The sequence below is a fragment of the Scardinius erythrophthalmus genome (genome assembly GCF_964197995.2).
Source record: "Scardinius erythrophthalmus genome assembly, chromosome: 18".
NCBI lineage: Eukaryota > Metazoa > Chordata > Actinopteri > Cypriniformes > Leuciscidae > Scardinius > Scardinius erythrophthalmus.
This window is the reverse complement of record NC_138238.1, coordinates 28,153,957-28,166,871: the sequence shown is the minus strand read 5'-3', so window position 1 is coordinate 28,166,871 and position 12,915 is coordinate 28,153,957. Positions and strand designations below refer to the sequence as shown.

At 38.6% G+C, this 12,915-nt stretch overlaps 2 protein-coding genes across 6 annotated transcripts in view; one reads left to right on the top strand and one right to left on the bottom strand.

Annotated features, from left to right (window-relative positions):
• The window catches only part of LOC308707168 (alanine aminotransferase 2-like), a 46,272-nt gene extending 45,239 nt beyond the window's left edge, over positions 1-1,033 (top strand). For both annotated transcript variants that reach the window (XM_081393384.1, XM_081393383.1), the window contains exon 12: positions 395-1,033. In XM_081393384.1, coding sequence (XP_081249510.1) covers positions 395-485 — 91 coding nt within the window. In that variant the 3' untranslated portion in view covers positions 486-1,033. The remainder of the gene's footprint in view (positions 1-394) is intronic.
• A 2,688-nt stretch (positions 1,034-3,721) lies between these two features.
• Positions 3,722-7,841, bottom strand: LOC308706719 (uncharacterized protein). Of its 4 annotated transcripts, none has more exons than XM_081392530.1 (5): positions 7,736-7,841; positions 7,104-7,336; positions 4,255-6,669; positions 4,069-4,149; positions 3,722-3,872 (listed from the first exon to the last, which is right to left on the bottom strand). In XM_081392530.1, exons 2-5 carry the CDS (start codon positions 7,297-7,299, stop codon positions 3,826-3,828), a joined length of 2,739 nt encoding a protein of 912 aa, XP_081248656.1. In that variant the 5' UTR covers positions 7,300-7,336; positions 7,736-7,841; the 3' UTR covers positions 3,722-3,825. The 4 variants fall into 4 exon arrangements, with proteins under 4 accessions (XP_081248656.1, XP_081248657.1, XP_081248658.1 ...); XM_081392531.1 differs by having other exon boundaries at positions 7,104-7,331; positions 7,736-7,834; XM_081392532.1 differs by having other exon boundaries at positions 7,104-7,263; positions 7,736-7,822.
• Between the last annotated feature and the right edge of the window lie 5,074 nt (positions 7,842-12,915).

Here is a 12,915-nt window from a genome sequence, read left to right as displayed (position 1 = left end):
ACATAAACAACTTATAGAGCACTGACCTGTACCACCTGACTGCTGCAGATTACTTTCGGCATTGATAGTGTTGAAATTGAAATGCATACATTCGAGTCATGAACGTCAGGAATTTCCATCTCTTCAAAATTACAGTAGTTATGGTGTGAATTCAGCATAAGCTCTTTATTTTGGTCTCGGAGGAACTGAAAAGGTGAATTGGTGACAAGTCTGTCTAACTCTGCATAACTTGAAGCGCATTTATGACGTTAACACATGCACTAATTTTTTTTCTGTTTAACGTGGCAAAAATATTTTACGTAATTAAGCAGTATCCGTTTTTTTCCTGGCATCCTCAGTCTTTCAATCCATTTGTTGATTAACTGTACCTGCTTTTTGCATTCTTCTCCTACAGAATGACCATCCTTCCTTCAAAAGAGAAACTGAAGATAGTGTTGGCCAAGATTAAGGAGTTTCACCAGCATTTCACGGACCAATACTCTTAACCCTTGCCATCTCATTTTCTGACAGACTTAACCAAATCCTCAATTTCACACATAAAGCTACTGCACTTTTGAGATGTGTTTTATGGGTAAATACCTGCAATGCAAATTAAGTCCTATCTCACAGCATGAAAAATGTGAGGTGAACACGAGCCATGCTGAGAGGACAGTATTGTATCCACCCCGGCTCTTCTATAAATAGCAATGTCAAATGTTTTTGGGGGACAAAAAACAAACTTACATTTGTGGTGAGCAATTAAAATATTATTGCTATTTTACTAGTAATATTTTAACACAGAATTATTACTTTCTATTAAGATTGGTTCTATTTGTTTATTTAATGTTTGTTTGTTTGTTTACTGTATACTGTAGTTCATTCTTGCTGTGCCAAAAAAAAAAAAAAATTCATTGTGAACTTGGAAAAGACAGCCTGTTAACATCATTTATTTACAAAATATGATTGTGCAGTTGGTTAATATATATATGAGTAAAAATTAAAAAATGTAATTAAATATGAGGAATTAGGAATTAATTAAATACTTTTCAAATAACATTATTGAGCTTGTGAACAGTGGTACGATCACATCACGCATTGTCATTGCCAGCAGTTCTGCCACACTCTTAGAACAAAAAGTACAATCTTATTTATAGACCATTTGGCCAAAACGTTTCTATAAGGAGAAATGATTGCATAATACTTTTATGTTTAACAGGTTAATTTTTTTTCTAGTGATAAAGTATGTTTACAAGTTAGTTTAAAAATGAATAAAATGTAATCAAAATAAATTTTTATAAAATCCATAAAATTATCCCATGATGGGAATAGGATCCCTTATTCCCTCTGTCAGGTTCTATATAGAACCTTTTCTTCTAACAGTGTAGTAAAATGTGCTGGGATTGGCAGTTAAGCAACAGAAGATCACAGCACATCTCAATTATTGTACATATGCATTCTGTGTCCTCCTGTCCTTCCAAATAAGATGTTTTAAGGTATCCTGCAAGTCTGGTCTCTACAAGAATGTAAGTCTGTTTGTTTGTTTTTTGCATTCTTAGAATTGAGAGGAATGAGAAGAAATTGAAACATGACAGAACTTCAAAATTATAACAAGAGCAGTCAGGCGCTGTTATACAATATCCACTAAGAAACAAAACTGTGGTTCCATCAAGAGTCAGAGAAACAAAAATTCACTCCAATTTCACAGGTAACAACAGTATTAAGAATCAAGTGCATCTAAACTGTAAAGTGCATATAGTCTTTTTAGTCAATTCAGCTAATATTTTGTCTTTTGTACTATATGTAGCCTATATAACATGGAGAGGACAAAGACTGGCAGAAGTGTGGATCTAAGTGCAGGCATATTTAATAACAAAAGCAAAACAGAAACCAATGAACACAAAGGGCAGGAGAACAAGAATACAAGAACACAATAGAATACAAAAGTTTTGGGAGTTCATTTTTAGTCCATCTCTGTAAAAGAACTTCAGGGTAGGAGATGGACTAAAAATGAACTCCCAAAACGAACAGTCTTCATGTATTTTTCTACACTTCAGCTTGTGATTCTTATTAAGTGGGGGTCATTTTTTAGGATTCTTAACCTAACCTAAGTCTCTGAGATCCTGACACATTGCACTTCTGGAGACTCCAGGTAGGTTGCAGTTCTGAAAAATGGTGGTGCTGGAGACTAAAGGGTTCCTGATGGTTTCACACCGTTTTTGTATGACCCTGCTGACCCAATGAGCATTTCACTGTCCAATGGTCATGCCTTAACTGCAATTTCTAGTATTGCATCCTTCTCATGGGCATTTAATAATTTAAGACTTTTCAGTCTGAGTTAAATCTCTTTTTTGGCTTATTTTATCTGTAAAAGAAAACGTGCCTGATAATTATGCACACCTGAATATAAAGCATTTTTCATTTCCATCCTTTATGAATATATATCACTTATAAATGATTAAATAGAAAATTAATAGTAGTTATTAAGATTAATGTGGTTTGGAATTGGTAAAATGTGCCTGGAAAAAAACATGGTCAGAAAATCAACGTGCCTAATAATTCTGCACACAGAGAGAGCATGCCCTTTTTTCCTCGGGGTTCCCCCCACACAACAGGATTTCTGATCGTAAAATTTCAATGTATACTTGTACTTGTACTCTATTACATTTACAATGAAAAAAAAAAAAAAATAGGCTTTCTTTTTTTACACCATAAAGTACAAGTCAAATGTCACCATGACATAAATCTTTCCTCAATGATTTAAAACTAAAATGTTTTTTTCTTTATTTTAATGTTACAAGCAAATTAATCATGCTCACATAAGCTTTTATTTTAACAGCCAATGAAATTTATGAATGCAAATGCTGGCAACATTTTTTAGAAGAATAGTTATTTTATATTAAAACGATCCTTTTCATTACAAATGTGCATGACTTCACAAAATGAGAAGTTCTGAAGAATGTTCATGCTTTTCCATGACCCCGTGGATGGGGACCAGGGGCTTTAAAAAACAACATCTTTAAAATTATCCATACAAGTATTTCAAGTCTTCCATCATCATGGCTGATTTTTTATATTGCACACAGAAAAATTCTGTATTTTCACATATTTCCCCATTCACTTCCTATGACATTTTTGACTTCGAACACGTGACTTTTTTAAACAGATTTATTTTTGGCTTTTTTGCCTTTATGACAGGACAGTTAGCTCATAGGAAGCGAAGTTGGAGAGAAAGAGGGGGACGGGATCGGTGAAGATCAACTATAGCCAGGACTCGTCCTTGGGACGCCCGAAGCAAAAGTGAGCTATGTGTTGGTGCACTGCGCCGACATGTGACTATTGTTTAACTACCATTTAGGTTATAAATAGCAACTGCCACGTCACCAAGTTTCGTACCATTCCGATAAAGTAGCAATTTATAAACCACTTTTTCAGTCTAAAATGAACAAACACCAGAGGGTTAAGTTACTCTAGAGAGCACCGCTTTGTCAGATTGTCTTGTTGGTGAGATCAGATCTGTGTGGATCATACCTTCTGTTGTAGGACTCATTAAAAATTACAATATTTAAAAAAAAAAACAAAAAAAACCCCTCCATTTCAGATTTCCTCCTGGCACATCTATTCTGCACAAGCATTTGCACAGTACGGTGTATTACATACATATTCACACAACGTATTAAAATATGATTTAGTGACATTTCATTTCAAATAGAACTTTGGAAGAGTCAATGACAAAAGGCAATATGCATGTTGGCAGTCATAAGTACTTTATTAAATCACTGCATAAAAATCTAAAAATTAGTATTTGAGTGTTGAAAGGGTTTGAACATTTGTGACATTAGTGTGCCTTCACTCTCTCCATGGGGTGTGCATTGTGTCTCCCTGTTGTGTGAGCTCTGGAGAGAGAAAGAAAGTGGGATTAACAAAATAACAGCAAAAGATGAAGTGATTAAATAAAAGGAAATTCTAAATGTTCATAGAGCTCAAGCCAAGCCTCGGGTTCAAGTCTCCTCCAAGGACAGCAAGCCAAGTTAGTTTGCTATTAATAATTAAGGCTGAATGGCAACCAAACTAGTGAATTAACTTTCTTACCTTGCAAGTACTCTTTTCTTTCTTTTTTCTGGATCCTTCTTTCAGTTTTAGGTGCCTGCATTCTTCCTTTCCATGCATCGTCTACCAGAAGACATATGTAACAATATAGAGTATGAGTGTGTGTATGTACACATGTACGCACGCACACAATGTAGAGAATTTGGGCAAGTCTATTGGCAGCCCTACCTTTCTGCAGTCTCTGTAGCAATCTCTCATTTGGTTTGATAATACAGTCTTTCCCACTCTTTTCCCAAGTTCTCCATTCAAGGTCAGCACATTTATCTTGAGCAGGGCAGGCATTAAGGCACTGGTAATTTTCAAAGAATCCCGTTTGAGCTCTGATTTTAGGCGGATAAGCAGCACAGCATTTTGCCACATGACTTCCCAAAATCATTTGTTGGATATCATGGACTCCCTCAGTAGCACCCTCGTCATCAAAGGTTATCATTTCAGCAATCTCTTCTCTTTTGCAACAAAGACCATCTGAAAAAGAAAGCTTTCTATGATCCTTTCCTTTCATGTTATATCTACATGATGTGCAGAAGGGAAGCTTTTTCTCCAATGTGGAATGAGAAACCCAACCACACGTCATTGCAGATCCAGCAAGCCTCGGACTGCTTTTTGCTTTGCACTTGCAAGTATGAAACGAACTATGCTTCTGATCTGAGACACCAATTGCTGGTCTTTGGTTCCTGGTCTCTTTCCCATTTCTGAGAGGAGAAGATTCAAGACCAATGGCAAGGGATATCTTTGGTAGCCGTCTCTCCGAAATGTTAGGCTGTTGTTGTACAATGGGTAACTTACTGTAGTAATATACATTACCAAAGTCAGCCAGCCAGCTTGTTGAGGGACGGTATGGTGAGTGGGCCTTGAGTGAGCTAATGGAGTCTTCATGTTTAGTTGATGCACCAGTTTGTTGACTTTCCCCTACTGGAATAACATTAGTGTAAGACTGATTCGGCTTTGACAGAACATCACTGAATTTAATCTGTGGACTCAGGGGTTTCTGAGGAGTTAAAAACCCATTCTCAACCATCCACCCATTTGAAGGCACATACGGCATCAAAGACTCTACCGACCAGGTAGAGGCCTCTAGTTGATGTGGAAGACCATGATATTTAGTAGATGCATCAGTTTGTTGATACTTCCCTACAGGAACACAATTTGGCTTTGAGATTATGTCACTGGGTTCAATCAGTGGACTCAAGGGTTTCTGAGGGCTTAGAAGACCATTCTCTATCATCCACTCACTGGACGGCACATGAGGCATTAAAGACTCCACTGACCAGATAGAGGTCTCTAGATGATGTGGAAGACCACGGTATTTAGTAGATACATCAGTTTGTTGATACTTCCCTACTGGAACACAATTTGGCTTTGAAATACTTTGACTGGGTTCAATCAGTGGGCTCAGAGTTTTCTGAGGGGTTAGAAGGCCATTCTCTATCATCCACTCACTGGACGGCACATAGGGCATCAAAGACTCTACTGACCAGATAGAGGTCTCTAGTTGATGTGGAAGACCATGGTATTTAGTAGATGCATCAGTTTGTTGATACTCCCCTATAGGAACAGAATTCGGCTTTGAGATACTATGACTGGGTTCAATCAGTGGGCTCAGAGGTTTCTGAGGGGTTAGAAGGCCATTCTCTATCATCCACTCACTGGACGGCACGTACGGCATCAAAGACTCTACCGACCAGATAGAAGCCTCGAGCTGACAAGGCTGGTCATGGTACTGTATGTCAAATGGCAGCCGCATAATCTTGAAGGGAACATTGGAAGAGTTTCCATCTTCCTTTACCCCTGTATGAAAAGGCATCTCTGATTTTTTCTTTGCTTTAAGGCTTTGGGTAACAACAGATCTGCTTGGCTTAGGATACGTTTTAAAAGTTCTACAAGATGGAGAAGTTCTCACCACAGTAACTTCTGTACAAGCAGGGAGACAATGCTTACTGGAGTATCTTAACATCCCAGCTTCAACCTTCTGTTTATCCTTCCTTACTGCTAATGACTGGTAAGAGCACAAGACAACATCCTCTGAAGATTGTACAGATGCCAAGCTGCACTGCAAAAGGTCAGTTTCGTTCTGACTAACTAGCTCCATGTTCTGAAAGACCTTAAGCCCAGAAGGCATTTCATTGCATTTGATTTGTACCCGTTCGGCTTGGAGGACTTCACTCTTGGGAACCGCAGATAAACCAGTAATGTCAATAGTATTGGTGGCATTGCAATTTTGAGTCATTGTGGATGTACCTTCAGGGCAAGCTACTGATTTGTTATCTGAGGAGCAGGGTGATGTTGACACTGGACTGCCACAGCCAGTACCCCTACCTGATTCAGAACAAGTTTGGGACCTTGCTGCATGTCCATGTGATTCTATGCTATGACAAAGAGGTTCAGTTTGCACCTCTGAGCTGACCATCACACGACCAACAGGCACACTGTTTTGGAAATGGGATCGGTGGGTATGGTGGGCAATAGTTGGAGCCACATGGGGAGTCATTCGTCTGTAGTCCAATATGGGCAGTTGAGCATGAGGAATCATGTATCCAGGGACTTCCAAACACGGGGGAAGTAGTGGTGGCATCATGCCGTAACCTTGAAAACAAAGAGCAGTTATACTACGTAAATGTGGGTTTCCATGAATACATTTTAACAGACTGTTTGATAGCATTAACAGCTGGATCCTAGCCTAAATCAAAGTTCCTCAAATCACACACTTAAATCATGTAAAGTAAATATCACGCTTCATATAATCACAAAAACATGCAGATTCCTCCATACTTTCAATCGTGAGCTTAATGTGCTTGAGATCCAGAAAAGCAGCCATCAGGAAACTTTTAGAAACACTTTTTAGAAACATCATGTTCATCAGGTAAAATGAAATAAAGGGACAGCAAATAAAGTAAAATCCTGAAAAATTGCTCAACAGTATAATTCCATTGAAATCCATCTCCGAAGAAAAAAGAAATGGCAACCCTAACTATATTTGGTAAAAATGAGAAAAGAAACCGGTATGCTTTAGAAGATACCTAATCCATGAAATCCACCGTAGGGAGCATATGGCGTTGGCATGGACCACTGATATGGGAAGAGAGGCTGGACATTGGGAATGTAAAAGGGTTGGTTTAGTTGGAGCTGCTCATCTGGGTGTAACACTCTGGAGGGCAGAGGACCAGGGAGCAGAGGGGCCTGTGCATACAGTGATCCACTCAGTACACCTGCCATTGCACCAGTGGGCTCTTTGGTAGCGAAAGCAGCTATACTTGAAGAACAAGTCAAGAGAGGGTTTTAATAATTTGGTCAGAATAGTCTTTAAACTACAGTCAGGGTTTTGTTTTTGAAGTTGAACTGAAGCAGTTCTCATTTTTGTTTGGGATGATTTTAGACTACTTGACCTTTCTTATATTATATAGTTCATTCAAAAACAAGATGAACTTTTATTTATCAATCCACACCTTATTATGAATTTGATTTTACATGTATTTAAGCTTAGCATTTTATGACAAACAGTGATCAAATGTTTCAGTGACCAGTGATCAAGTCATCAAATATAGATATAAAAAATGGTATATGTTGATAGCAACTGAATAGTTTGTTTAAACTATTAAAACTTCAATTAAACAAAGTAGGTGGCTTTATTTAGAGTTCACATAGAGCTTACCTTGAAGTTGAAAAGCTTTTTCAGACCAGAAATAATCACAATAAAAGTTAATCCACAGTTTTCCACAAGTTTAAATCAATAGTGTGTTGTGAACCCAGAGAAAACCACACCCAAATAATTAGACCTATTAATTAGAATGACGTTAATTAGGATGAAGCATGAGCTGATTAGGCAGTCCAGCTGACTCTATTAGAAAGGCTGTTGATTCCAGAAAAGTTGTTTGTTGTTAGTTTAGTTTACTATTAATGCACAACAACTGCAAACACAGAAAAATGATAGGCTTGTGTGAGATTCCAAATGCCTCACCTTTGACAAGAGTAGATAGCTGCAGTCAGGGGAGCGAAAAAATGCAGTCAAAATAGACAGTTCTTGTAGTTGATCAGCCACCCACGAGATCATAAGTGGATATTTCTTGATTAATTTGCCTTGTTTTAATAAATTGGATGTGATTTAGTAGAAGTTGTTAAATTCAACCCCCCACCCATTATTATTTTTTGTTTAATAAAGACATGGATTTTACATAGCCTGTGTGTGTATAGATGGTTTGAACAACCATGATGTTTTGTTCTCTTCTAAAATGTTAGATTTTTAACACACACAGACATATATATATGTATATATAATAATAATAATTCATTACATTTATATAGCGCTTTTCACTGCACTCAAAGCACTTTACATATGGAAGGGGGAATCTCAATGTGCAGCATCCACCTGGATGATGCGACGGCAGCCATATTGCGCCAGAACGCCCACCACACACCAGCTTATTGGTGGAGAGGAGACCACCAGTGATGAAGCCAATCAGTATATATACAGTGGGGAGAACAATTATTTGATACACTGCCGATTTTGCAGGTTTTCCCACTTACAAAGCATGTAGAAGTCTGTAATTTTTATCATAGGTACTCTTCAACTGTGAGTGATGGAATCTAAAACAAAAATCCAGAAAATCACATTGTATGATTTTTAAGTAATTAATTTGCATGTTATTGCATGACATAAGTATTTGATACATCAGAAAAGCAGAACTTAATATTTGGTACAGAAACCTTTGTTTGCAATTACAGAGATCATACATTTCCTGTAGTTCTTGACCAGGTTTGCACACACTGCAGCAGGGATTTTGGCCCACTCCTCCATACAGACCTTCTCCAGATCCTTCAGGTTTCGGGGCTGTCGCTGGGCAATACGGACTTTCAGCTCCCTCCAAAGATTTTCTATTGGGTTTAGGTCTGGAGACTGGCTAGGCCACTCCAGGACCTTGAGATGCTTCTTACGGAGCCACTCCTTAGTTGCCCTGGCTGTGTGTTTCGGGTCGTTGTCATGCTGGAAGACCCAGCCATGACCCATCTTCAATGCTCTTACTGAGGGAAGGAGGTTGTTGGCCAAGATCTCGCTATACATGACCCCATCCATCCTCCCCTCAATACGGTGCAGTCATCCTGTCCCCTTTGCAGAAAAGCATCCCCAAAGAAGGATGTTTCCACCTCCATGCTTCACGGTTGGGATGGTGTTCTTGGGGTTGTACTCATCCTTCTTCCTCCAAACACGGCGAGTGGAGTTTAGACCAAAAAGCTCTATTTTTGTCTCATCAGACCACATGACCTTCTCCCATTCCTCCTCTGGATCATCCAGATGGTCATTGGCAAACTTCAGACGGGCCTGGACATGTGCTGGCTTGAGCAGGGGTACCTTGCGTGCACTGCAGGATTTTAATCCATGACGGCGTAGTGTGTTACTAATGGTTTTCTTTGAGACTGTGGTCCCAGCTCTCTTCAGGTCATTGACCAGGTCCTGCCGTATAGTTCTGGGCTGATTCCTCACCTTCCTCATGATCATTGATGCCCCACGAGGTGAGATCTTGCACGGTGCCCCAGACTGAGGGAGATTGACCGTCATCTTGAACTTCTTCCATTTTCTAATAATTGCGCCAACAGTTGCTGCCTTCTCACCAAGCTGCTTGCCTATTGTCCTGTAGCCCATCCCAGCCTTGTGCAGGTCTACAATTTTATCCCTGATGTCCTTACACAGCTCTCTGGTCTTGGCCATTGTGGAGAGGTTGGAGTCTGTTTGATTGAGTGTGTGGACAGGTGTCTTTTATACAGGTAACGAGTTCAAACAGGTGCAGTTAATACAGGTAATGAGTGGAGAACAGGAGGTCTTCTAAAAGAAAAACTAACAGGTCTGTGAGAGCCGGAATTCTTACTGGTTGGTAGGTGATCAAATACTTATGTCATGCAATAAAATGCAAATTAATTATTTAAAAATCATACAATGTGATTTTCTGGATTTTTGCTTTAGATTCCATCTCTCACAGTTGAAGTGTACCTATGATAAAAATTACAGAGCTCTATATGCTTTGTAAGTAGGAAAACCTGCAAAATCGGCAGTGTATCAAATACTTGTTCTCCCCACTGTATATATATATATACATATATATATATATATATATATATATATATATATATATATATATATATATATATATATATATATATATATATGGGGATGATTAGGAGGTCATGGTGGCCACTGGGCAAATTTGGGCAAATTTGGCCAGAACACTGGGGTTACACCCCTACTCGTTCGAAAGACATCCTGGGATTATTTGTGACCACAGAGATTTAGGACCTCGGTTTAACATCTCATCCGAAGGACGGTGCTCTTTGACAGTATAGTGTCCCCATCACTACACTGGGGTGTAAGGGCCCACACAGACCACAGGTGAGGACAGTAGGGGGTCCTCACCTGTGGTCTGTGTGGGCCCTTAAACCCCAGTGTAGTGATGGGGATGATTACCCGTAAAACCGGTTCTGCATAGATTTTGCTAATCTTAAATAGGCCTAAGTAGCAAAGATGATGCCAGGAAGAAGAGCACCATATTTGGAGATGCCAGCCTTATATTAAACTAAGCTTATGAAACGTCTAATGATTTAAACTTCACCATATTGCACACCTCACATTTGACACCTAAACAATATCTTGTAGTTGCAGACATTGACTGTTCTTTTGTCTTGCATTCTTATGGAGACTGTGATCTTGTTGCAACTGTAGCACATTTTAAGTATTAGGATAGTACAAATATAAAAAAAACATAACATCACTGACATAAAAAACTGAGCACATACTATTTCATCATGTAATAGAAAAAACAGACATAAAAAAAAAAACGGAGATGAAGGCATTGTTCAACACAGTCACAGCAAACAAGAAGGACCCAAATGCGACAAACAGGATGTACAAACAGGATGAACTCAAATGTTAAAAATGTAAGCAGGCCACCAGAGCGGGCATAAACAGGAAGATGAGGCCAGACAGGATCCGATAGGCTGTCTTGTGAGTGCCACCGTCTGGACAGAGCAGGTAGTTGAAAGAGAGAGCAGTGGAACCAGACTGGGTAATGAATAAAGATTGATTCCCCAGTAATAAAGATTGGGGGATCACGTGTCAGTGCCCTGCTGTGGTTTGCTGTCGCTGCTCTCCCACACAGAAAGCTCAAATTGTTTGATTGTTACAGCAACATACAGCCAACAGAACATGTGCCATATGGTCAGTACTCTCTGCTTCTCTCCTTAGTCTGTTGAGCTTTAAGTCTCATCATCTGGTAGCTGAGATAAAAACCCACTTTAACCGAACTCTCTCCAAGCACATGAATCGTTCAGAGCGGTGAAGATGTGTCTTCACAGTGTCTTCTCATGTTTTCCTGCTATCATCTCTCTTATCTCTATGCTCAGGCGATGGAGGAAATTATGTCAGCATGATCGAAGCAGCAGACTGTGGTATTGGTATTGAAGGGAAGGGAAGGTATTTCTCCTTAACCTGTCAGCCACTAGAACTGTTTTTTTTTTTCCCTGGATTTAAATCAACTCAGAATGATTAATTTTGAATCATAATAAAATGCAATTAGATTTGAATAGGATTTAATGCTTTCTCTAATGTGAATTGAGAAAGAAAATAAACTACTTTGTTTATTGCACCAAAAGTAAATGGAAAGGCAGCATTAACTTTTATATAAAAAACTAAGAATCTGCTAATCATTTTAGAATAAGCTATTTCACGTAACAGATGTTTACATATTGACCACAGGACAAAATAATAACTGAATTTACTAGGGGTCAGAATATATCTTGTCACAATATATCACAATACAAAAATGCAACAATATGAATCGTGGATAGTGACAATATTTATTGTGTATAGTTTACCCATGCAGGAAAAAATTATAATTTTCAGTTTTAGTGTTGGTAATACATTACACTGCCATATTAAAGTTGACACTTGGGCCAAATACAGGAAATACAACCTATGTAAGAGGATAAGTGGTCAAGTGCAAAGACTGCATGGGTATTGAGACAGGCCCTTTCACAGAGTTATTGACGTCAAGGCTATAGAGTGCTGCAGAGAAGACATATTTTTGTAGGCCAAAATCCGGAAACGAGTTAGCAATTTAGCACTTCCGGTTCCACTGTCCTGAAGTCAGTGGGTTTTTTGAACGGGTTTTTGGTTAAGTGCCGTCTGTGGTGGACACAAGCTCAATATATTTTCACGTTTTATTCAACGACATAAAATACATTAGTGATACCCCTTGTGATTTAAAAAAATATATTTTTGTCTTAAAAAAGGCAGTTACTAACAAGTGGCTAAATGGGACTACAGAGGTTGTCTGGGACATTAAACGTCATCACGCTGAACAGGTTAACTCATCTATCTCAACTAGTCCCATTTAACAGCCTTGTGTTTATAATCATGCTCTACCTCCATCTTTCAGGGAAAATGTTTTTTTTTTTTTTTTTTAAATAAAGACTGAAAAAGTTGTCAGAATCTTAGGGATGGTGACATTGAAGTCATGAGACCATGATTCCGTAGTTATTATAGCCTATGTTTAGATTTTGCTTCAAAAATGAATAAAAGTTAAATTTGTGTTACACAAACACAATGTGTACTTACGATGGGGAATTGTTTAACTTGGACGACGGGGAATTGTTTTAATTTGGACTCTGTGCATGCTCTTTGAGGGGGTGACCATAGACCTGCATTATATGACTGACAGACAAGAACGGTTTGACCTAAAAATATCAAAATTGAAACTACTGCGGAAAAAAAGACACCTACATCTTGGATGCCCTTGAGGTAAGCTAAAACATACCAAAATTTAATTTCAAAGTGAACTATCCCTT